We start from the raw sequence: 26,580 nt of genomic DNA on the forward strand, positions 1-26,580 counted from the left end.
CTCGGCAGGCAGGAGCTCAGTTGCGTGACTCGGCCGTCCGCTGATGTCGGCAGGCGCTTCCCGACGGCTCTCCCTTCCCGCCCTCTCCAGGCCACGTTGAAAGTGGTACTGGGCGGTTCGACCAGACGAATGTTGGCGGCAGTGGACGGTAAGGCCAGCAATTTCGGCCCTCATGTTTTAAAAAAAAAAATAAACACTTCTACAAAATATAAAGAAAAGTACTGAGAATCTGAACCAAATACACAAAATGCAGGAATTCACAGGAGGTAAATCGGTCTATGTGAACAGGTTAATGCTTTGGATGTGAAGAAGAGTATTTTCTGTTTGTGCTTCTGTAATATGTGGGTACTTCTGGCTAGTTGAGTGTGTCTGTCTACATGTGATTAAATTCGATATGTGAATGTGTGTAACTGAAATAGACTCTTCTCTTTTCCAGGGGTTTGGTGTCACACTGCATTGAGATTCTTAAGGTAAGAATTGTGCCAGTTTAAAAAAAAATTTGAAACCAAAGTGAATATATTAGGAACATAGGAATAGGCCATTCAATTCGATCTCTACCTCCACTCCATTTACCCGCCTTAGCTCCATATCCCTCGATACCTACTAAACAAAAATCTATCTATTTCAGTCTTGAAAGCTCGAATTGACCCAGCATCCACAACCTTTTGGGGGGAGAGAGTTCCAGATTTCCACTACCCTTTATGTGAAAAAGTGCTTTTGGATTTCCCTCCTAAATAACCTGTTTTGAAGATTAACATTCTGCGCTCTTATTCTGGATGGCCCCAGCGGAGGACAATAGTTTCTGTGTATACCCTGTCGAATCCCTTTATCATTTTATTACAAGACATCTGCAACTGTAGCAGAAAAGATGAATTAGAAAGTTGTGGCATATTTCTTCAAAAGGTGAAGTTGAGCACTGTGAAACGAATCATTAAATCTTATGCAAATACAAAGTATTTACAGCACAGAAACAGACCATTTGGCCCAACGGGTCTATGCCGGTGCTCCCCTCGAGGCTCGTCCCACTTCTTTCATCTCACCCCATCAACACATCCTTCCAATCCTTTCTTCCTCACGCGCTTACTTAGCTTTCCAATTGTGCTCAGAAACATGGACCATGTACAGAAGACATTTAAGTCGCTGGAGAAATACCACCAACGATGTCGCTGCAAGATCCTACAAATCCCCTGGGAGGACAGATGAACCAACATTAGCGTCCTCGACCAGGCCAACATCCCCAGCTTTGAAGCACTGACCACACTTGATCAGCTCCTCTGGGCAGGCCACATTGTTCACATGCCAGACACGAGACTGCCAAAGCAAGCGCTCTACTCGGAACTCCTTCACGGCAAACGAGCCAAAGGTGGGCAGCAAAAACGTTACAAGGACATCCTCAAAGCCTCCCTGATAAAGTACAATATCTCCACCAACACCTGGGAGTCCTTGGCCAAAGACCGCCCTAAGTGGAGGAAGTGCATCTGGGAGGGCGCTGAGCACCTCGCGTCTCGTCGGCGAGAGCGTGCAGAAATCAAGCGCAGGTAGTGGAAAGAGCATGCGGCAAATCAGTCCCAGCCATCCTTTCCCTCAACGACTACCTGTCCCACCTGTGACAGGGACTGTGGTTCTCATATCAGACTGTTCAGCCACCTAAGAACTCATGTTAAGAGTGGAAGCAAGTCTTCCTCAATTCCGAGGTACTGCCTATGGTGGGATGATGTGCTCAGTGCCTCTAACAGTTAGTGGAAATCTACAAGCCAGGCAGATACAGAATGTGATTGCATGCAAACGATCCTGACCAGAGATATTTTTCATTCATCATTTGGACTTTACACCTGTCGAGTCTCACTTCGCTGAGGGCTTTTCTCATGGTAATAATATGAGTCAGAATGTTGGAGAGGAACCAGAGAGTCAATACAACTGAGGAACATTATACTGGAACCCATGGTGAGAATGTGTGCTTTTGGTAAACCCTGGCACTGGATGAAAGATTGACATAACAAGCACCTGACAACATTATTAATTGGAAAAGCAAAATGTGACATCCCAGGCAAATTTTGTTTTGGAATGTTTTAGGGTGTTTGCTTTGGGGGTTTGAGAACGGCCCGTCTTCACTGTTGCTGATTCTTCCGATGATTCGGATCTGCATTTTGTTTTACAGATATGTCATACTCTAACTGAGAAACTGGTTGCCATGACGATGGGATCAGGGGCAAAGATTAAATCGCCAGCCAGGCTGAGTGACATAATCGTGGTGGCAAAGAGGATTAGTCCAAGGTGAGAGGAACCTATCGCTGGGATAGCATAACCGAGCAGCTCAAAGCACTTTGTCAGCAACGTGTGGACAATAATAAATAGGATGCATCTGCAGAGCAGACCTGGCCACAGTGACTGGTTTAAAGGGCCACTGCCATGAGGAGATATAACATACGGTGGAAGTTGGGTTAGTGCAGTTGGGTTAGACATTTCATTTCTGGGGGGATGAGGAGCATTTAATATGTCTTAGAAACATAGAAATATAGAAAATAGGTGCAGGAGTAGGCCATTCGGCCCTTCGAGCCTGCACCGCCATTCAATGAGTTCATGGCTGAACATGCAACGTCAGTACCCCATTCCTGCTTTCTCGCCATATACCTTGATTCCCCAAGTAGTAAGGACATTTAACTCCTTTTTGAATATATTTAGTGAATTGGCCTCAACAACTTTCTGTGGTAGAGAATTCCACAGATTCACCACTCTCTGGGTGAAGAAGTTTCTCCTCATCTCGGTCCTAAATGGCTTACCCCTTATCCTTAGACTGTGACCCCTGGTTCTGGACTTCCCCAACATTGGGAACATTCTTCCTGCATCTAACCTGTCTAAACCCATCAGAATTTTTAAACGTTTCTATGAGATACCCTCTCATTCTTCTGAACTCCAGTGAATACAAGCCCAGTTGATCCAGTCTTTCTTGATATGTCAGTCCCGCCATCCCGGAAATCAGTCTGGTGAACCTTCGCTGCACTCCCTCAATAGCAAGAATGTCCTTCCTCAAGTTAGGAGACCAAAACTGTACACAATACTCCAGGTGTGGCCTCACCAAGGCCCTGTACAACTGTAGTAACACCTCCCTGCCCCTGTACTCAAATCCCCTCACTATGAAGGCCAACATGTCATTTGCTTTCTTAACCACCTGCTGTACCTGCATGCCAACCTTCAATGACTGATGTACCATGACACCCAGGTCTCGTTGCACCTCCCCTTTTCCTACTCTGTCACCATTCAGATAATAGTCTGTCTTTCTGTTTTTACCACCAAAGTGGATAACCTCACATTTATCCACATTATACTTCATCTGCCATGCATTTGCCCACTCATCTAACCTATCCAAGTCACTCTGCAGCCTCATAGCATCCTCCTCGCAGCTCACACTGCCACCCAACTTAGTGTCATCCGCAAATTTGGAGATACTACATTTAATCCCCTCGTCTAAATCATTAATGTAGAATGTTAACAGCTGGGGCCCCAGCACAGAACCTTGCGGCACCCCACTAGTCACTGCCTGCCATTCTGAAAAGTACCCATTTACTCCTATTCTTTGCTTCCTGTCTGCCAACCAGTTCTCAATCCACGTCAGCACCCTACCCCCAATCCCATATGCTTTAACTTTGCACATTAATCTCTTGTGTGGGACCTTGTCGAAAGCCTTCTCAAAGTCTAAATACACCACATCAACTGGTTCTCCCTTGTCCACTCTACTGGAAACATCCTCAAAAAATTCCAGAAGATTTGTCAAGCATGATTTCCCTTTCACAAATCCATGCTGACTTGGACCTATCATGTCACCTCTTTCCAAATGCGCTGCTATGACATCCTTAATAATTGATTCCATCATTTTACCCACTACCGATGTCAGGCTGACCGGTCTATAATTCCCTATTTTCTCTCTCCCTCCTTTTTTAAAAAGTGGGGTTACATTGGCTACCCTCCACTCCATAGGAACTGATCCAGAGTCTATGGAATGTTGGAAAATGACTGTCAATGCATCCGCTATTTCCAAGGCCACCTCCTTAAGTACCCTGGGATGCAGACCATCAGGCCCTGGGGATTTATCGACCTTCAATCCCATCAATTTCCCCAACACAATTTCCCAACTAATAAGGATTTCCCTCAGTTCCTCCTTCTTATAAGACCGTCTGACCCCATTTATATCCAGAAGGTTGTTTGTGTCCTCCTTAGTGAATACCGAACCAAAGTACTTGTTCAATTGGTCTGCCATTTCTTTGTTCCCTGTTATGACTTCCCCTGATTCTGACTGCAGGGGACCTACGTTTGTCTTTACTAACCTTTTTCTCTTTACATATCTATGGAAGCTTTTGCAGTCCATGTTAATGTTCCCTGCAAGCTTCTTCTCGTTCTCTATTTTTCCTGCCCTAATCAAACCCTTTGTCCTCCTCTGCTGAGTTCTAAATTTCTCCCAGTCCCTGGGTTCATTGCTATTTCTGGCCAATTTGTATGCCACTTCCTTGGCTTTAATACTATCCCTGATTTCCCTTGATAGCCACGGTTGAGCTACCTTCCCTTTTTTATTTTTACGCCAGACAGGGATGTATAATTGTTGTAGTTCATCCATGTGGTCTCTAAAGTTCTGCCATTGCCCATCCACTGTCAACCCCTTAAGTATCATTCGCCAATCTATCCTAGCCAATTCACGCCTCATACCTTCAAAGTTACCCTTCTTTAAGTTCTGTACCATGGTCTCTGAATTAACTGTTTCATTCTCCATCCTAATGTAGAATTCCACCATATTATGGTCACTCTTCCCCAAGGGGCTTCGCACAACGAGATTGCTAATTAATCCTCTCTCATTACACAACACCCAGTCTAAGATGGCCTCCCCCCCCAGTTGGTTCCTCGACATATTGGTCTAAAAAACCATCCCTTATGCACTCCAGGAAATCCTCCACCACCATATTGCTTCCAGTTTGGTTAGCCCAATCTATATGCATATTAAAGTCACCGATGATGACTGCTGCACCTTTATTGCATGCACCCCTAATTTCCTGTTTGATGCCCTCCCCAACATCACTACTACTGTTTGGAGGTCTGTACACCACTCCCACTAACGTTTTTTGCCCTTTGGTGTTCTGCAGCTCTACCCATATAGATTCCACATCATCCAAGCTAATGTCCTTCCTAACTATTGCATTAATATCCTCTTTAACCAGCAATGCTACCCCACCTCCTTTTCCTTTTATTATATCCTTCCTGAATGTTGAATACTCTTGGATTTTGAGTTCCCAGCCCTGATCATCCTGGAACCATGTCTCTGTAATCCCAATTACATCATATCTGTTAACATCTATTTTCACAGTTAATTCATCCACTTTATTACGGATACTCCTCGCATTGAGGCACAGAGCCTTCAGGCTTGTCTTTTTAACACACCTTGCCCCTTTAGAATTTTGCTGTAATGTGGCCCTTTTTGTTTTTTGCCTTGGGATTCTCTGTCCTCCACTTTTAACATTCTCCTTTCTATCTTTTGCCTCTGTCTCCCTCTTGTTTCCCTCTGCCTCCCTGCATAGGTTCCCATCCCCTGCCATATTAGTTTAACTCCTTCCCCACAGCACTAGCAATACACCACTTCTGAGTGGCTCCAGAGGGAAGTGCAGGGGCTGTGACTTCCGATCACCCAGAGACCTGCTCTTAAACCACAGGGCCCCAGGAAACCATGACAGACCGTAGGATGACATTAAGAACTTCTCAGTTTCCACCTTATCCATCCCTTTCACAATCGTAAGCACTTGAATCTCGTAGTCCTTCACTCTCCATCTTCATTTTTCTGTTGAAAATAATTGAGGCCTGTGCCTCGCCTCACAGCACCGAGGTCTCATACCTATCTGAATTCACTTTTTATTTTTTGGAAATGTCTATTAATTAAGTCGGAAAACTACTTTATCCTAGGAAATCCCGACAGTGTATTGGAAACTGTCTCTCATCATCATAGGCGATCCCTCGAAACGAGGATGACTTGCTTCCACGCCAAAAAGGAATGAGTTCACAAGTGTTTCAATGAAGGACCTAATATTCCAGGTCCTGAACTACATCTTGAAGGGTGGAAGATGCCTGTGCGTGGATTTTTTTAATGTGTGGTGATCATTGCACAGCAGCCACCACACGGGATTGACAGAGCTAGGTCTTAGTCCAGTGGCAAGGGTTAACCAAGGCGACTGTAATTCAAAGAGGAAATATCACGCAACTGAAAGAACCAGGATTTCCACGTACTTACCCCATAATCATTTTTAAACTGATTTGTCCTTTATCTAAAACTATTGCATGACTGATAGGAATTCAGTCAGGTAAATGTGGTGGGATGACATGGCCAAGCGGACTGATCTCACTGGAGTTGGTCTTGTTTAGAGACTAGTCATGGGCTCTTTTCTTACATTGACTAACGATTTACTGATAGGGGCACAATGTTGTGCATTCCATTACAGGAAGGATATAATAGCGATGGAAAAGGTACGCTGTAGATTCACTAGAATGTCACCAATGGTGAGGGGTTACAATAATGAAGAGAGAAGTGAGGACTTTGTCACTGAAACTGATAAGATTAAGGGGTATCCTAAAGATTATGAAGAGCAAGGAGACTGTTTCCTCTAGTTGGTGAAATGTAACAAGAGGACTCAAATTTAAGATCATCAAAATCATTTGGCTATTCATCCCACCATTCTATTTGTGTTGTCTAAACATTATTACATTTATCCACTTCTTCGCTCAGAGGGTGATGAATCTTGAAATTCTCTATCCCAGAGGGCTGTGGAGGCTCAGTCTTTGAGTATATTCAAGACAGAGATCGATAGATTTTTTGATATTAAGGGGATCAAGGGATATGGGGATAGTGCAAGAAAGTGGAGTTGAGGTAGAAGATCAGCCATGGTCTCATTGAATGGCGGAGCTGGCTCGAGGGGCCGAATGGCCTAATCCTGCTCCTATTTCTAATGTTCACTGCTTTCTGTAAGGAGAGAATTCCTCAAGTTCTGTCACTGCATTGGTAGAGCTTGCAGTAACGTATTTCTTTTCTTTCCTGTTCACTGTTAGGGTGGACGATGTTGTGAGATCGATGTACCCTCCACTGGATCCCAAACTCCTGGATGCCAGGTCTGCAGCAGTTTCTATTGATTCCAAAATGTTAACAAATCAGCCTCTTAGAATGTTACATAATGTACGACATAGCTCTCAATCTGCGATATGTTGATTGAGTGGACTAACTGCACTTGGATAGGAGCACAGTTTCCTGCACGATTGGAGCATCAGCTGATTCTACTGACGTTGGAGTCTTGCATGTCAATCGCGCTTTTCTCGAGAGCATTGTTTATTGTTGGGACAGCTCAATTAAAACAGGTAATTTGATAGACGTGTGTGTGTGTGTGTGTGGTCGACTGCAAGGAGAAGTGAGACTATTTAGTTGCTGCTCTTGCTGAAGATAAAAGAGGAATTAGTGATCGGGACGTGGAGGCAGAGTGAGGGGCTGACATAAAGGGAGGAGGCAGCTCAGCATAGAGGTTGGTGTGGTACTTGCACAGAGAGGGCATGTTGCTGGCATGGAGGCCGGGGTGGTGCAGCCATGAGGGCAGTTTGTAGTGTGGCGCAACAACAACAACTTGCATTTATATAGCACCTTTAGCGGAGTGAAATGTCCCAAGGCGCTTCACAGGAACGTTATCAAACACAATTTGACACCGAGCCACGTAAGCAGATATTAGGACAGGAGACCAAAACTTGATCAAAGAGTTAGGTTTTAAGGAGCGTCTTAAAGGAGGAGAGAGAGACAGAGAGGTTTAGAGAGGGAATGCCAGAGTTTAAGGCCTAGGCAGCTGAAGGCATGCCCGCCAATGGTGGAGCGATGAGAGGCCAGAATTGGAGGAGCACAGAGATCTCAGAGGATTGTAGGGTTGGAGGAGGTTACAGAGATAGGGAGAAGCAAGGCCCATGGAGGTGTTTGAAAACAAGGATGAGAATTTTAAAATCATAAGGACTAAGAGCTGGAGCATGCCATTCGGCCCTTCGAGTCTGCTCCGCCATTCAATAAGATTAAGGCTGATCTTCTACTTCAACTCTACCTTCCTGCCCTATCCCCATATCCCTTAATTCCCTTAGATACCCCAAAATTATCGACCTCTGTCTTGAATATAGTCTACGACTGAGCATCTACAGCTCTCTGGGGTAGAGAATTCGAAAGATTCACAACCCTCTGAGTTTATGAAGTCATGTTTATTCCTACTCTCTGTTTTCTGTCCTTTAACCAATTTGAAGGGATTGTGGTTCCTCATTAGTGTACTGGTGAGTAACCCCGCAGGAGACCAGGGTTCAATTCCCCAATGGGGAGGAAATTTTTTGAAGAACAACAAGGCCTCAGGAGCAGATGGAATCCCTGCCGAAACACTAAAGTATGACGGAGAAGCACTATTGGCACGAATCCATGAACTCATTTCTCTTATTTGGAAGGAGGAGAGTATGCCAGGGGATCTCAGAGATGCTATAATCGTGACCATCTTCAAGAAAGGCAGCAATTCCAATTGCGGTAATTAAAGAGGGGTTTCCCTGCTGTCTGCCACAGGGAAAGTCATCGCAAGAATCCTCCTTAATCGCCTTCTCCCAGTGGCTGAAGAGCTCCTTCTAGAGTCGCAATGCAGGTTGCATGCACTCAGGGAAACAATGGACATGATCTTCACCGCGCGTCAAATTCAAGAAAAATGCAGGGAGCAACACCATCCTCTGTACATGGCCTTGTTTGCTGTCACAAAGGCCTTCAACACTGTCAACTGCGAGGGATTGTGGAGTGTCTTCCTCAAATTTGACTGACCTCAAAAGTTCGTCACGATCCTCCGCCTGCTTCACGATGACATGCAAGCCGTGATCCTGACCAATGGATCCACCACTGACCCAATACACATTGGGACCGGGGTCAGGCAAGGCTGTGTCATCGCACCCACGCTCTTCTCGATCTTCCTTGCTGCGATGTATCATCTCACCCTCAATAAGCTCCCCGCTGGAGTAGAGCTAATCTACAGAACAAACGGGCAACTGTTCAACCTCCGACGCCTCTAGTCCAGATCCAAGGTCATCCCATCCTCTTTTATTGAAGTACAGTATGCAGATGATGATTGCATTTGTGCATACTCAGAAATCGAACTTCAAACCAAGCTCATCGTCAGCACCTTCAGCGAAGCGTACGAGAGTTTGGGCCTTACACTAAACATCCATAAGACAAAGGTCCTCTACCAACCTGCCCCCGCCACACAGTACTGCCCTCCGATTATCAAATCCACGACGAGGTCTTGGACAATGTGGACAATTTTCCATACCTCTAGAGCCTACTGTCAACAAGGGCCGACGTCGATGATGAAGTACAACACCGCCTTCACTGTGCCAGTGCAGTCTTCGGCCACCTGAGAAAGAGAGTATTTGAAGACCAGGACCTCAAACCCGGCACCAAGCTCATGATCTACAGAGCAGTAGTGATACCTGTCCTCCTATATGCTTCAGAAACATGGACTACGTTCAGCAGGCACCTCAAAGCACTGGAGAAGTACCACCAATGCAGCCTCAGCAAGATCCTGCAAATCCATTGGCAGGATAGGCGCACCAACCTCAGTGTTCTCACTCAGACCAACATCCCTAGCATCGAAGAATTGACCACGCTCGATCAGTTCCAATGGATGGGCCACATCGCCCGCATGCCCAATACTAGACTCCCAAAACAATCGCTCTACTCCGAGTTCCGACATGGCAAGCGAGCCCCAGGTGGGCAGAGGAAATGCTTCAAGATCACCCTCAAAACCTCCTTGAAAAAGTGCAACATCCCCACCGGCATCTGGGAACCCCTGGCCCAAGACCGCTCAAAGTGGAGGAGAAGCATCTGAGAAGGCGCCGAACACCTCGAGTCTCTTCGCCGGGAGCACACGGAAGACAAATGCAAACAGTGGAAAGAGTGCACGACAACCCAAGCACCCCACCCACCCGTCCCTCCAACCACTGTCTGCCCCACCTGTGACAGAGACTGGAGATCCCGCATTGGACTCAACAGTCACCTGAGAACTCATATTATTGTGGAAGCAAGTCATCCTCAACTCCAAGGGACTGCCTTAGAGAGAGTGAGATTGTGCTGATATAGTGTAAAACTAATTCTAAGGAAACTGTGATGAAGGGACAGAAACACTAATATTAATCAGGAAATGTGAAGGCAATTTGTACTTGAATGGTGGCAGATTAGGAAAAGGAGAGGTGCAACGAGACCTGGGTGTCTTGGTACATCAGTCATTGAAAGTTGGCATGCAGGTACAGCAGGCGATGAAGAAGGCAAATGGTATATTGGCCTTCATAGCTAGGGGATTTGAGTATAGGAGTAGGGAGATCTTACTGCAGTTGTACAGGACCTTGGTGAGGCCTCACCTGGAATATTGTGTTCATTTTTGGTCTCCTAATCTGAGGAAGGACGCTCTTGCTATTGAGGGAGTGCAGCGAAGGTTCACAAGACTTATTCCAGGAATGGCAGGACTGACATATGAGGAGAGACTGGATCGACTGGGCCTGTATTCACTGGAGTTTAGAAGGATGAGAGGGGATCTCATAGAAACATATAAAATTCTGACGGGACTGGACAGGTTAGATACAGGAAGAATGCTCCTGATGTTGGGGAAGTCCAGAACCAGGGGACATAGTCTAAGGATAAGGGATGAGCAATTTAGGACTGAGATGAGGAGAAACTTTTTCACTCAGAGAGTTGTTGATGCCAGTTCATTGGATATATTCAAGAGGGAGTTAGATATGGCCCTTATGGCTAAAGGGATCAAAGGGTATGGAGAGAAAGCAGGAAAGGGGTACTGAGGTGAATGATCAGTCATGATCCTATTGAATGGCGGTGCAGGCTCGAAGGGCTGAATGGCCTACTCCTGCACCTATTTTCTATGTTTCTATGTATAAGAAATCTAATGAATAAAATCCACCTGCTTGCAAAAGTCAAGTAATTTTTCAGTGAACAGGAACAGATTACTCAATTAATCGTGATAGTGCTGCCCCAGTTTGTGAGGAGTATATTGTACAAATTAATCTGACGCAAGTATTTAGCAATGATCCATAAACATACAGTGGGTTAAAGATCAGATGGTGGTAAATAATCTGCAGAACTTAAGAATGACCTATATAATCAAGGTGCAAAGGTCAGATGGTGTTAAAGCTGCATGGAGATTTTACAGGAATGAGCTGCATACCACATGGATTTGGGGTCTGATGGTATTGAAGGAGTAAAATACCAACGAGTGCTACAGAGGATGATGGATTCCAGCAGAGTATCATTGCGTGATAAGGAGTTTGATTCTCTGCACAGGGATCTCCTACTTTTAAATAAAGAACTTTAGGAAGTACCAAGCATAGAGGAGGGAGGGAGAGTCAGTGGTTTAACAAGCCTGTTTTATATATCTCCTGACAGACCAGTAAAGTAGCATTAGCCCAGCCCTTGGTGCACGTCTTACCTGTTTTTATTTTGGGCAGTGGCCTTGAAACAGTTCGCCTGCTCATCTTTTTGCTCATGGAAGAGAAAGAAAGAAAGATTTGCATTTATATAGCACCTTTCACGATGACTCAAAGCGCTTTACAGCCAATAAAGTACTTTTGGAGTGTAGTGATTGTTGTAATGTGGAAAATGCGGCAGCCAACTTGTGCACAGCAAGCTCCCATAAATAGCAATGTGATAATGATCAGATAATCTGTTTTTGTTATGTTGACTGAGGGATAAATATTGGCCAGGACACCAGGGATAACTCCCCTGCTCTTCTTTGAAATAGTGCCATGGGATCTTTTATGTCCACCTGAGAGGGCAGATGGGGCCTCGGTTTAACGCCTCATCCGAATGACGGCACCTCCGACAGTGCAGCACTCCCTCAGCACTACACTGGAGTGTCAGCCTAGATTTATGTGCTCAGATGTCTGGAGTGGGACTTGAACCCACAACCTTCTGACTCAGAAGCTAACAGAAACACTAAATTGGAAAATAAATGACTGTTATATATGTACACTATTGATATACTCTCTGAGTAGCCACTGTATAGTTGCATAAGATGGAAACTTGTTTACTGGAGGTATCATCAGCAAGGTTCACACTGTATACACTATGCTGGCACCACCAGAGGGTGCTACTGGTGGAGGCCCAGGGGTCACCTGTACACCACAGGTACTCAGGTATAAAAGGGAGTCCACCATGTGGTATCCTCACTCTGGAGTTATATTAAATGGACTAAGGTCACTACAGTTCAAGTGCAATATTTTGCCTCGTGGAGTCATTATCAGAGCATCTAAAGACATAACAATTACCTGTTGCCCTTAAAGTTTGAATCTACCTCTAGCATGCTGCCAATTGAAAACTATGTGCACCTTTATATTGTGCCAAGGGGTCCCGGCGGGAAAGGGGGACCTGCGATTTCTGTACCAAGTGTTGCTGTTGCTGAGGATGACCACAGACTCATAATTCTCAGCAATAAAAGTGAGGGCTGCATTGTTCCTTGTTAACAGAGACCAAAAGCACAGCTCCTGATCTCCATCACACTCGGCACAACGGAGGTTGAGTTGTGTAATGACTGTCTGACTATTTCTTGCAATAATGTAAAAGCCCTTTAAGCAGTTAGCTAGCAGCAAACGATTTCATGCTGCAATTTCCAATAAACCTTACCGTACCACCGGCTGAGTTAAGACACCATCGGAAGCTCGAATGGTGCAAACCTGCTATACTAATGAGGTACTTTAAATATGCTAACATATGCTAATGATTATAGTGAATATGACATCATGCACTGGTGACAGTAAAGGCACAAAACCGAGTCAAAAAGAAATAAAAACAGAAAATGCTGGTAAAAATTCAGCAGGTCAGGCAGACAAACACAGCTAACGTTTTAGGTCGATGACTTTTCACTAGAGCTGGTTGTAAAGACTGGGGTCTCACACACCTTTGAGGTGAAATTGCTTTGTGCATGTATTCATGCCGATAGCACACCATTACCTCGGCACAAGGTGGAGCCTAGTATTAAACTATTCCCGTTGAAATCTAGCCTGATATCGAAAATATTTTGCCATTGATTATTTTTTATATGTGCCTTGAATTTATGAATTAACCTATTCATCAGCAGTTTTGATTTAACATCATCAACCTGAAACATTAACTCTGTTAGGTCAACCACACCCTCACAAGCACTTTTGATACCCTAGTACCAATAGAAACATAGAAATTTACAGCACAGAAGGAGGCCATTACGGCCCATCGTGTCTGCGCCAGCCGACAAAGAACCACACGGCCCTCGGTCAGCAGCCCTGAAGGTTACATATAAACCTGTGAACAATGAACAATGGTGGAAAGATAAAGAGCATCCGGCCCAACCAGTCCGCCTCACACAACTGCGACACCCCTTGCATCAAAACATTCTACACTTCACCCCAACCGGAGCCATGGGGTCTCCTGGGAGAGGCAAAAACCAGATAAAAAATTAGATCAATTGGGAAAAAAATTGGGAAAAATTCCTCTCCGACCCATCCAGGCAATCGAAACTAGTCCAGAAGATCACTCTGGAAATATTCGATTCCCTGAAGTACTTACCATCGTATCTGCGCCAGCCAACAAGAAGTTGTCCAGTCTACTCCCAATTATCAGCTCTAGGTCCGTAACCCTGCAGGTTATGGCACTTCAAGTGTCCATCCAAGCACCTTTTAAATGTGGTGAGGGTTTCTGCCTCTACCACCCTTCCAGGCAGTGAGTTCCAGACCCACACAACCCTCTACGTGAAGAAGTTTCCCTCAAATCCCCTCTAAACCTTCCACCAACCACTTTAAAACGATGCCCACTTGTAATTGACCCCTCCACCAAGGGAACTAGGCCCTTGCGATCCACTATATCCAGGCCCCTCAAAATTTGATACACCTCAATGAGGTCTCCTCTCAGCCTCCTCTGTTCCAATGAGAAAAACCCAGCATATCCAGTCTGTCCTCATAGCTAAGATTCTCCATACCAGGCAGCATTCTAGTCAATCTCCTCTGCACCCTCTCTAGTGCAATCACGTCTTTCCTATAACACGGCGATCAGAACTGCACGCAGCATTCCAGCTGTGACCTAAACAGAGTATTATACAATTTAAGCGTAACCTCTCTGCTCTTGTATTCTATACCTCAGCCAATAAAAGCAAGCAATCCATATGCCTTCTTAACCACCTTATCCAACTGGCCTGCTACTTTCAGGGATCTGTGGACAAGCACTCCAAGGTCCCTTTGTTCATCTACACTTCTAAGTGGCCTACCGTTTAATGTGTATACCCTTTCCTTTTTAGACCTCCTCAAGTGCATTACCTCACACTTCTCCGAATTAAATTCCATTTACCATTGCTCTGCCCACCTGACCAGTAGATTGATATCCTCCTGCAGTCAGGATTTCCTCTTCATTATCAACCACACAGCCAATTTTAGTGTCATCTGCAAACTTATTAATCATACCCCCTATATTCAAATCTAGATCATTGATGTATACCACAAATAGCAAGGGACCCAGAACTGAGCCCTGCGAACCCCACTGGAAACATCCTGCCAGTCACAAAATCTTCCAACTACCATTACACTTTGCTTCTGACCTCTAAGCCAATTTTGGATCCAACTTGCCATTTTGCCTGGATCCCATGGGCTTTTACTTTTGCGACCAGTCTGCCATGAGGAATCTCATCAAAAACTTTGCTAAAGTCCATATAGACTACATCATACGCACTACTCTCATTGACCCTGGTTACCTCCTCGAAAAATTCAATCAGGCTAGTCAAACACAATCTTACCTTAACAAATCCGTGCTGACTGTCCCTGATTAATCTTTGCCTTTCTAAATGTAGATTTATCCTGTCCTTCAGGATTTTTTCCAATCATTTTCCCACCACTGAGGCTAGGCTAACAGGCCTGTAATTACTCAGCCTATCCCTTTCTCTCTTCTTAAACATTAGCAGTCCTCCAGTCCTCCGGCACTATGCCTAAATCCAAAGAGGACTGGAAAATGATGGTCAAGGCCTCTGCTATTTCCTCTTTTGCTTCACTGAACAGCCTGGGATGCATTTCATCTGGGCCTGGGGACTTATCTACTTTCAAAGCTGCTAAATCCCTTAATACCTCCTCTCTCACTATGTTTATTTCATCCAGAATTTCACACTCCTCCTCAAAAGCAGTATCTGCATTGCCCCTTTCCTTTTTGAAAACAGAAGCAAAGTATTCATTAAGCACCCTACCAACATTTTCTGCCTCCACACAAAGATTTCCCTCATGGTCTCTAATAGGTCCTACCCTTTCTTTAGTTATCCTCTTACTCTTAATATATTTATAGAACATCTTTGGGTTTTCTTTAATTTTACTTGCCAAGAATTTTTCGTGCTCTCTCTTCGCATTCCTAATATCCTTTTTAATTTTACCTCTGAACTTTCTATATTCCTCCGGAGGTTCTACCTACAAGTAGTTGTTTCCAGTCCATTGTGGCCAAATCACTTCTCGACTTAGTAAAGTTAGCTTTCCCCAATTTGGGACTTTTATTCCTGGCCTATCCTTGTCCTTATCCATAACTACCTTGAATCTGACTGAATTATGGTCACTGGAACCCAAGTGCTCTCCCACTGATATCCCTATCACCTGCCCAGTTTCATTCCCCAAAACTAAATCTAGAATTGCCCCCTCCCATGTTGGGCTTGTTACATTCTGACTAAAAAAGTTCTCTTGAAAGCATTTTTAAAATTCCACACCCTCTATACCGTTACACTATATTTGTCCCAATCAATATTAGGATAGTTGAAATCCCCTACTATTACTGTCCAATGGTTTTTGGACTTCACAGAAATTTGCCTACATATTTTCTCTTCCTCCTGTTCCGGTGTAATAGGCTCGAGGGGCTGAATGGTCTCCCCTGTTCCTGTTTGGGGGTCTATAATATATGCCCAGCAATGTGATTGCCCCTTTATTATTTTTCAGTTCAACTCATATGACCTAATTTGATGATCCCTCTAACATATTATCCTCCTCACCGTTGTAATAGTTTCTTTAATCAAAACCGCGACCCCCTCCTCCCTTTATACCCCTCCCCCCCCCCCATGTCTTGTCTAAAAATCCAGTAACCAGGAATATTTAGCTGCCAAACCTGCCCCTCTTTCAGCCATGTCTCTGTAATGGCTAGAATGTCATAACAAGTGTCTACCTGTGCTCTCAGCTCATCCGCCTTATTCGCTCTACTCCTTGCATTGAAGCAAATACCATTTAACACAGGAAGACTTCCTTGATTACTACTTACTAACCCTTGTTTCCTCTGTCTTACAGATTCACTTTCTACATTCTTGCTATCCAATTTCAGCTTTACTTCCTTCCCTATTGAATTTGTTCTCGGTTTCCCAGCCCCCTGCTAAGCTAGTTTAAACTCTCCCCAACAGCACTAGCAAATCTCCCCGCGAGGATATTGGTCCCGGCGCTATTAAGGTGCAACCCTTTTGGTTTGTACAGGTACCATCTCCCCCAGAAGTGGGCCCAATGCCTCAACAATTTAAAGCCCTCCCTCCTGCGCCAACTCTCCAGCCATGCATTCATCCTCTCGATCCTTCTATTCTTGTACTCATTAGCATGTGGCACCGGTAGTAACCCGGAGGTTACTACCTTTGAGGTCCGAGCCTTTAATTTTTTTCCTAACTCCCTAAATTCTGCCTGTAGAACCTCATCCCTCTTTCTACCTATGTCGCTGGTCCTGGTATAGACCACGACTTCTAGCTATTCACCCTCTCCCCCAGAATGCCTTGCATTCGTTCTGTGACACCCTTGACCCTGGCACCAGGGAGGCACCATACCATCCTGGAGTCATGTCTACGGGCGCAGAACGCTTCTCTATTCCCCTAACTATTGAATCCCCTACCACTATAGCTCTTTTATTCTTTATCCCTCCCCCCCTGTGCAGCTGGACCACCCGTGGCTACACTCCCCAGAGGCACCATCGCCCTCACCGGTGCTCAGAAAAGAATATTGGTTGGAAAGTGAGATGGACTCATGGGGGGACTCCTGCAGTACCTGCCTAGCATTCTTCCTCCATCTGGTGTTCACCCACTTCCCCTCTACCTGCATGCTTATAAGCTGCGGGCTGGCCAAATCCTGAAATGTGCTATCCATGTAGCTCTCAGCCTCGCAGATGCACCGTATTGACTCCAGCCGCCACTCAAACTCTGAAACACGGAGCTCGAGTAGTTGAAGGTGGATACATCTCCTGCACACATGGTTGTCCAGGACTTCCCACATGTCACAGGACACGCACTCCACAGGACTGAGCTGCCCTGCCATCCTTCTAATTAGACTTATTGAAACCATTACGCTCTCTCACCCTGGCCGTTCCCCCTGATACAGCCCTCATCTTCGCTCCCTCAAGTCCAAGGGGCGCAGACTTGAACGGATGTGGTGGACAACTGGTTTAGCCATTCACCGCCAGATCTGACTCGACCACATAAAGTATCATTGGTTCCTTCTCTTGTCTGCCAAAACTGCTCATTATACCAGGATCATCCTGGAATGCAAAGATAACCCCCGGCTACTATTCTCTACTGCTAACCTTTTTATACCCCTCTCCCCTGTCTCAACCACACTCCCCTCCAACAACAATGTGAGGAGCTCATGGACTTCTTCGTCTCAAAGATTGAGACCGTCCGATCAGCTGCCTCTGCCACTTCCCTTCCTTCCCCTAGCCCACTGGGCCAAACTTCCTCTTAGGTTCCTCCCTGCTCTAGTCCTGAACTTACATAGAAACATAGAAAATAGCCCTTCGAGCTTGCACCATCATTCAATAAGATCATGGCTGATCATTCCCTCATACCCCTTTCCTGCTTTCTCTCCAAACTCCTTGATCCTTTTAGCCATAAGGGCCATATCTAACTCCCTCTTGAATATATCCAATTAACTGGCATCAACAACTCTCTGCGGTAGGGAATTCCACAGGTTAACAACTCTCTGAGTGAAGAAGTTGCTCCTCATCTCATTCCTAGCGTAAAAATATAAAAGGGAAGGTGGCTCAACTATGGCTATCAAGGGAAATCAGGGATAGTATTAAAGCCAAGGAAGTGGCATACAAATTGGCCAGAAATAGCAGCGAACCCAGGGACTGGGAGAAACTTAGAACTCAGCAGAGGAGGACAAAGGGTTTGATTAGGGCAGGGAAAATAGAGTACGAGAGGAAGCTTGCAGGAAACATTAAACTTGACTGCAAAAGCTTCTATAGATATGTAAAGAGAAAAAGGTTAGTAAAGACAAACGTAGATCCCCTGCAGTCAGAATCAGGGGAAGTCATAACTGGGAACAAAGAAATGATATTCACTAAGGAGGACACAAACAACCTTCCGGATATAAAAGGGGTCAGAGAGTCTAGTAAGAAGGAGGAACTGAGGGAAATCCTTATTGGTCGGGAAATTGTGTTGGGGAAATTGATGGGATTGAAGGCAGATAAATCCCCAGGGCATGATGATCTGCATCCCAGAATACTTAAGAAGGTGGCCTTGGAAATAGCGGATGCATTGACAGTCATTTTCCAACATTCCATAGACTCTGGACCAGTTCCTATGAAGTGGAGGGTAGTCAATGTAACCCCACTTTTTAAAAAAGGAGGGAGAGAGAAAACAGGTAATTATAGACCAGTCAGCCTGACATTGGTAGTGGGTAAAATGATGGAATCAATTATTAAGGATGTCATAGCAGCGCATTTGGAAAGAGGTGACATGATAGGTCCAAGTCAGCATGGATTTGTGAAAGAGAAATCATGCTTGACAAAACTTCTGGAATTTTTTGAGGATGTTTCCAGTAGAGTGGACAAGGGGGAACCAGTTGATGTGGTGTATTTGGACTTTCAGAAGGCTTTTGACAAGGTCCCACACAAGAGATTAATGTGCAAAGTTAAAGCACATGGGATTGGGGGTAGTGTGCTGACGTGGATTGAGAACTGGTTGTCAGACAGGAAGCAAAGAGTAGGAGTAAATGGGTACTTTTCAGAATGGCAGGCAGTGACTAGTGGGGCACCGCAAGGTTCTGTGCTGGGACCCCAGCTGTTTACATTGTACGTTAATGATTTAGACGAGGGGATTAAATGTAGTATCTCCAAATTTGCGGATGACACTAAGTTGGGTGGCAGTGTGAGCTGCGAGGAGGATGCTATGATGCTGCAGAGTGACTTGGATAGGTTAGGTAAATGGGCAAATGCAAGGCAGATGAAGTATAATGTGGATAAATGTGAGGTTATCCACTTTGGTTGTAAAAACAGAGAAACAGATTATTATCTGAATGGTGACAGATTAGGAAAAGGAGAGGTGCAATGAGACCTGGGTATCATGGTACATCAGTCATTGAAGGTTGGCATGCAGGTACAGCAGGCGGTTAAGAAAGCAAATGGCATGTTGGCCTTCATAGCGATGGGATTTGAGTACAGGAGCAGGGAGGTGTTACTACAGTTGTACAGGGCCTTGGTGAGGCCACACCTGGAGTATTGTGTACAGTTTTGGTCTCCTAACTTGAAGAAGGACATTCTTCACCACATTTAAAAGGTGCTTGGATGGGCACCTGAAGTGCCATAACCTGCAGGGTTACGGACCCAGAGCTGGTAAGTGTGATTAGACTGGACAACTTCTTGTTGGCTGGCGCAGATACAATGGTAAGTACTGCAGGGACTATGATACGGCCAAGGTGATCTCCTGGACTAGTTTCAATCAACTGGATGGGTTGGAGAGGAATTTTCCCAGATTTTTCCCCCCCAATTGGCCTGGGTTTTTTATCTCTTTTTTTTGCCTCTCCCAGGAGATCACATGGCTCCGGTTGGGGTGGAGTGTAGAATGTTGCGGTGCAGGGGATGTCGCAGTTGTGTGGGGCGGACTGGTTGGACCAGATGCTCTTTATCTTTCCACCATTGTTCATTGTTCATCGGTTTATATGTAACCTTCAGGGCTGCTGACCGAGGGCCGTGTGGCTCTTTGTCGGCCGGCGCGGACACGATGGGCCGAGGTGGCCTTCTTTCAACGCTGTGGATTTCTACATTTCGATCAATAATGAGCTCCCCTCAAACACCCAACATACACCAAGGAGGCTCAGTCACACATTTCCCTTTGATACCCATAGCTACCATGAATGGTAAACTTAGCATTGTTATAGATATGGAGCAGAGGCTCAAATGTAAAATGTATAATCCTTGTCATCTTTATTTTCATTCATATTTTATTGAAGAGTTTCCTTTCTGATGTGTGACACTATGTCTCTTCCATTTCTCGCAGAACCACGGCCCTCCTGCTCTCTGTCAGCCATCTTGTATTGGTTACCAGGAACGCGTGTCACATGACTGGAAGCCTGGACTGGATTGACCAATCCCTCTCCTCAGCTGAGGAGCACATGTCAGTGCTGAGGGAGGCGGCTCTTGCGAGTGAACCCGAGAGGAACCTCATGGGGTGTGACAACTTCTGTCAGGAACAGTCTGCCATTTAGCCCCTGGGGCCTGGCTGGTAATGGAACAGGGGAGAGCCTCGACTTTCCCCAAGTGGAACAGCTCAGTTTTAACCTACACCTTTTCTATCTACAGCAGTAGCACAGTTTAATCAGTCTGTGAAGTGTGTACCTTAAAATTAATTGAAGACTGGGCTCTACTGTTCAAATGATTTTTGGACGCAAAGACCAGAGATATCAATGTCAATCATTGTCCGAAAGTCTGCTCAATTGTTCACCTGGTGTTTACAGTAAACACTTCAGAACGTCTTTGATGACAGCATAGTTACACGTTAACCATTCACACGCCCCTGTCTGCTGCTTTGTTTTACCTCACTGTTTATCAGCTCTTTGTTTACAGCAGGTTTTATTGCCCATGTTTCTCCAGCAAATCCCAGGTTTCATGTTTCCTTAAATTGCTGTGCCTGAAAGCTTGAGTCAAAACACAAGGAAGTACAAAGTCGCGACAAAGAGCAAATGGTTGTCCTTAAGAGTTTAACACGCGGTGGGTGTGACTGAGATCCATTCTTATCTGCCAGAGAAAGGTTGACTTTAAACAGGAGTAATTATTAACTATTCCATTCCCTCCATAATAGTGAAAATAGAGTTGATGTAGCATTTACTGTCTGCCAACAAAGGTTGCTTCAAAGTGTGTTAAGGATCTTATTGAGATTGGAAATTTGTGTAAGCATCATTATTCGTGATGGAAGATGTGTGTGCAAAGCTGTTTGTGTTGGGATTGTGCCACAGGATGGTAGCAATGAGCATGATCAAATGGAATGCCTTTGCTGTTTTTAACAAAGGTGTTAATGTTTTATTTTAAATAGGTTGGCGACTTTAAGATATCAGAGAAAGGAAATTCATGAGAGCCGGTTTGTCACGACTAGCACACGGTGGGATTTTAACCCAATTAGGTTATCAGGGAAAATCAAGGGCACATCATATTAAGCACGCTTCTCTGATCCATGCACTCACTGAGCAAACCTCCCATTTGCCTTCCTGGGAACCAAAACTCCATGCCAGAGTCTCATATCGCACAGTTATCCTTATATTGTGAGAAAGAGGCCAGCATGTTTGTTCGGAAAAGATGGCTAATCAAGGATGTGGCCATTGTTGATTTGTGAGAGGGCTTTGCTTTATTTAAAAAGTGAGTGTGGGAGCCAATAGTGTGACAGAAGGCACAAGACTCCCAAAGCAAGCATTCTACTTGGAACTCTAACATGGCAAGCGATCTCCAGGTGAGCAGAGGAAACGTTACAAGGACACCCTCAAAGCCTCCTTGATAAAGTGCAAGTTCCCCACCGACACCTGGGAATCCCTGGCCAAAGGCCGCCCTAAGTGGAGGAAGAGCATCCGGGCGGGCGCTGAGCACCTCGAGTCTCGTCGCCAAGAGCATACAGAAATCAAGCGCAGACAGCGGAAGGAGTGTGCGGCAAACCTGTCCCACCCTTCCCTCAACGACTATTTGCCCCACCTGTGACAGAGACTGTAATTCCCATTTTGGACTGTACAGTCACCTGAGAACTCACTTTTAGAGTGAAAGCAAGTCTTGCTCGATTTTGAGGGACTTCCTATGATGATGATGATGAGGGGGGGGAGCGCGTAGCGTGAAAACTTTAACCCTCTTCATTTTGAAAGTCCTGGTAATATAGACCGCTTCCTGCACTGTGCAAATACCGGCTGTGGTACTAAAAGCTGTCAGGGTGCTATTTGGGTGAAGGCAGGCCTAGTGACTACATCTGATCAGTGTGCATATTTGAATCGTTTTCATTGCTGATAGGCCTATTGCTACTTGTTCGTTCTTGTTCCCATTTGCGAGCAAGGTACAGTGTTCAGAATGAAGCATACTTCCTGATCCTGTGACATCCCTTCCCAATAGAATCGTTCCTGCTCCTCTACATTTGCCGAGTGAACTCTTAAAGGGACAGAGTCACCCTTGGGGCAGGGTCAGAGAGCATTGGTTCCTGTCATAATTGGGAACAGCCTCTCACTGCTACCAACTAGAGCCCTGCAGCACATCTGCACCAGCTCCAGTGCTGAGGGATTGATGTCGCATTTGTGTCTTTGTATTTCTATTTTGTACCTTGAACGAGTTGTCGCCTCCCAAATCCGTGCCTATCTTTCCTGGAACTCCATGTTTGAATCCCTTCAATCTGATTTCTGCCCCTGACACAGAACCGAAACGGCTCTCATCAAAGTCACAAATGACATCCTTTGTGACTGTGACAAAGGTAAACTATCCCTCACTGCTGTGAAGCGCCTTGGGACATTTTACTATGTTAAAGGCGCTATACAAAGAAAAGTTGTTGTTGCCTTTGACATTTGACTACTCCATCCTTCTCTAACGGCTCTCCATCGTTGTCCAGCTGGGTGGGACTGCACTCGCCTGGTTCCATTCTTTGTATCTAATCGTAGCCAGAAAATCACTTGCAATGGCCTTTCTTTCCACTCCCACATCGTTACCTCTGGTGTCCCCCAAGGATCTATCCTTGGCCCCCTCAAATTTATTTGTTTTGTCTGATAACACTCCTGTGAAGCGCCTTGGGACGTTTTACTATGTTAAAGGCGCCATGTAAATAAAAGTTGTTGTTGTTTAATCTTTTATTTAAACTACAATTAGAAACAATAAATTTGTCATGGCGTGGGGCAGTGGTGCCCAAACTCTACCACGTGCAGCCCCTAAACCCTGGCAATGTGGCCATCAAAACTCAGGCAACTCAACCCTCTTTGCACTTACATTTCTTATTTGTTGGTCTGTTTCAATGTTGTAGGCCAACGGCTTTGGAAAGAGCTGTTCTTGGCATGGTTGCCTCATTGGTGGATATATCCTAAATGAGAGCACTTACATCTTTTATTTGTAATTTGTTCTCCGAATGTAGGTGTCGCTGACAAGGCCAGCAATTGTTGCACATTCCTAGTTACCCTCGAGAAGGTGGTGGTGAGCCGTCTTCTTGCACCACTGCAGTCCATGTGGTGAAGCTATCGGCAATGGGCTTTAGATGACTACAAACTTTAAATACCTTCTAATCATTAATACAATAATATCCAATTAAATTAAAATTATATACAGTATAATACACACGTAAGACTTCTACTGATGGCAGTCATCACAAACAAAGGTGAGAATGAGACTTATAATGTAATAACACTCAAATTGAGGAAAGCAACCTGAATGAAATACATATCAACTTCCATTCACTTTTATACTCCTGCCTGCTTTTGCCTCTCTCCACATTCTCCAGTGTTTTTTTCCCCCTAAACTTGTTGGTAACCCTCTTGTGTTACTTTCAGTTTTGAGCTCAGAGTTTATTTTCTCTTCTGTCCCTTGCCCCCCTCCTCATTCCGCCCACACTCTGCTCAGGGCTCTGCGATACAGACAGTAGCTGATCCCAATACAACTCCCAAATCTTGCTGGCATTGTGTGAATATCAGTGAATAAACGCTCAATGCATTCTTGTAAAATTCCTTGGTCCACTACTTCATCTGAGGTGTTAACCCATTTTATTTTAAACTGGTCAATGCCTCCGTTAAATGGAAAGCCAAAGAATTTCATACCAATGTGTTAATTTTTGCTGAATTAATATTCACACAGCCTAATTTTAGAATCTTAATGTTGCATTCAACAGTGAAGACCTAAATACCTAAATATTTCACTCCGTAGCATCATCTCCTGTAAAAAATATCAAATCCTCCATGGCCTTATCCCGCTCTGTCTCTGTAAACTCCTCCAGCTAATTTCTACTTATGTGGCTCGATGTCAAATGTTTTATCTTATAATACTCCTGTGAGGCACCTTGGGCCGTTTCACTACATTAAAGGCGCTATATAAACATAGAAACATAGAAAATAGGTGCAGGAGTAGGCCATTCGGCCCTTCTAGCCTGCACCGCCATTCAATGAGTTCATGGCTTAACATGCAACTTCAATACCCCATTCCTGCTTTCTCACCATACCCCTTGATTCCCCTAGTAGTAAGGACTTCATCTAACTCCTTTTTGAATATATTTAGTGAATTGGCCTCAACAACTTTCTGTGGTAGAGAATTCCACAGGTTCACCACTCTCTGGGTGAAGAAATTCCTCCTCATCTCGGTCCTAAATGGCTTCCCCCTTATCCTTAGACTGTGTCCCCTGGTTCTGGACTTCCCCAACATTGGGAACATTCTTCCTGCATCTAACCTGTCTAACCCCGTCAGAATTTTAAACGTTTCTATGAGGTCCCCTCTCATTCTTCTGAACTCCAGTGAATACAAGCCCAGTTGATCCAGTCTTTCTTGATAGGTCAGTCCCGCCATCCCGGGAATCAGTCTGGTGAACCTTCGCTGCACTCCCTCAATAGCAAGAATGTCCTTCCTCAGGTTAGGAGACCAAAACTGTACACAATACTCCAGGTGTGGCCTCACCAAGGCCCTGTACAATTGTAGCAACACCTCCCTGCCCCTGTACTCAAATCCCCTCGCTATGAAGGCCAACATGCCATTTGCTTTCTTAACCGCCTGCTGTACCTGCATGCCAACCTTCAATGACTGATGTACCATGACACCCAGGTCTCTTTGCACCTCCCCTTTTCCTAATCTGTCACCATTCAGATAATAGTCTGTCTCTCTGTTTATACCACCAAAGTGGATAACCTCACATTTATCCACATTATACTTCATCTGCCATGCATTTGCCCACTCACCTTACCTATCCAAGTCGCTCTGCAGCCTCATAGCATCCTCCTCGCAGCTCACACTGCCACCCAACTTAGTGTCATCCGCAAATTTGGAGATACTACATTTAATCCCCTCGTCTAAATCATTACAGGTTGTTGTTGTGGGGACTTCAAAGCTAGGGGCCATATCTATAAGATAGTCACCAATATATCTAATCGGGAATTCAGGAGAAACTCCTTTACCCAGAGAGTGGTGAGAATGTGGAACTCGCTACCACAGGGAGTAGTTGAGGCAAATAACATACATACATTTAAGGGGAAGCTGGATAAGTCCATGAGGAAGAAAGGCTATGTTGACAGGTTTAGATGAAGTGGGGTGGGAGGAGGCTCATGTGGAGCACTAGTTGGGCCGAATGGCCTGTTTCCGTGCTGTAAATTCGACATAACTAAAAAAACATTTCCTACCACAGTCTTTCCTCTTCTCCACCCCAAGGCAATATGAGACACATAGTCAACAAGATCTAGCACAGTGATATTTTCTCCAGCTATACATTTAGAGGGTTACTCAGCTTTTAAGTAGGCTAAGGTCACCCTGTTCATGACTGTTAAGCTTCACTCCATCCTCATACTTTCATTACCTGCTTCACGACACAAATTTCAACGTGAATAAAATTCTGCCCCATGTCTTCTGTCCCACTTGCCCATCACCCCTGTCCTCACTGCACTCCATGTTCTTGCCCCTCTCATTTCTGCAATCTCTTCCAGCCCTATACCCAACCCAACACTCTATTCCTCCATCTATGACCTTTTGTGTATCCTCCCTTCCCGTGGTCAATGGGCAGCAGAGTCTTCAGCTATCGGGCTCCAACTCTGTGGTATTCCCTCCCCAAACCTCTCCACCTTTCTAGCTCCCACTCCCCTAAAAAAAAACTCATCAAAATCCCCCCACCACTTCAACTAAGCCTTTGGTCATCTCTCATAATCTCTCCCTTCTCTGCTTGGCTTCTGTTTTTCTCACACCCATGTTCTTTACATTAAAGATGCTATATAAATGTATGCTTTTGATTCTTTAACATGCAACATACAACAATGTCAGCAGATAATTATATCCATAAAATACTCTGTAAATGGGGGTCCATGATCTTGCACCTAATTTCTCTGGACTTGGGTATATCTCGAGACAAGTAGTCCCAGGGCAGGCTAATGGAAACTCAACTTAAGTGGATTTCTCAGTGGTTTGCCTTAATATGATCATATTATTTTCTGCCTGTGTCAGACGCACAAACAAAATGACCACATTTGTGTAAAATTCTGACTTAACAAAAAAATAAAGGGTGGGGTGAATCTAGTTTAGTGCATTGACCATTATGTTAGCTGGGTTCAGAGTTCACACTACCATTCATCCCTAAC

The 26,580-nt window shown here is 44.9% G+C and overlaps 1 protein-coding gene across 1 annotated transcript in view; it reads left to right on the plus strand.

The window, feature by feature from the left end:
* tmem98 (transmembrane protein 98) overlaps positions 1-24,490 on the plus strand; it is a 62,142-nt gene extending 37,652 nt beyond the window's left edge. The window contains exons 4-7 of the mRNA XM_070864076.1: positions 437-470; positions 2,159-2,274; positions 7,078-7,137; positions 20,313-24,490. Coding sequence (XP_070720177.1) covers positions 437-470; positions 2,159-2,274; positions 7,078-7,137; positions 20,313-20,520 — 418 coding nt within the window. The 3' untranslated portion in view covers positions 20,521-24,490. The remainder of the gene's footprint in view (positions 1-436; positions 471-2,158; positions 2,275-7,077; positions 7,138-20,312) is intronic.
* The last annotated feature ends 2,090 nt before the right edge of the window (positions 24,491-26,580 follow it).

Source organism: Pristiophorus japonicus, chromosome 21 (genome assembly GCF_044704955.1).
Source record: "Pristiophorus japonicus isolate sPriJap1 chromosome 21, sPriJap1.hap1, whole genome shotgun sequence".
NCBI classification, from domain to species: domain Eukaryota; kingdom Metazoa; phylum Chordata; class Chondrichthyes; family Pristiophoridae; genus Pristiophorus; species Pristiophorus japonicus.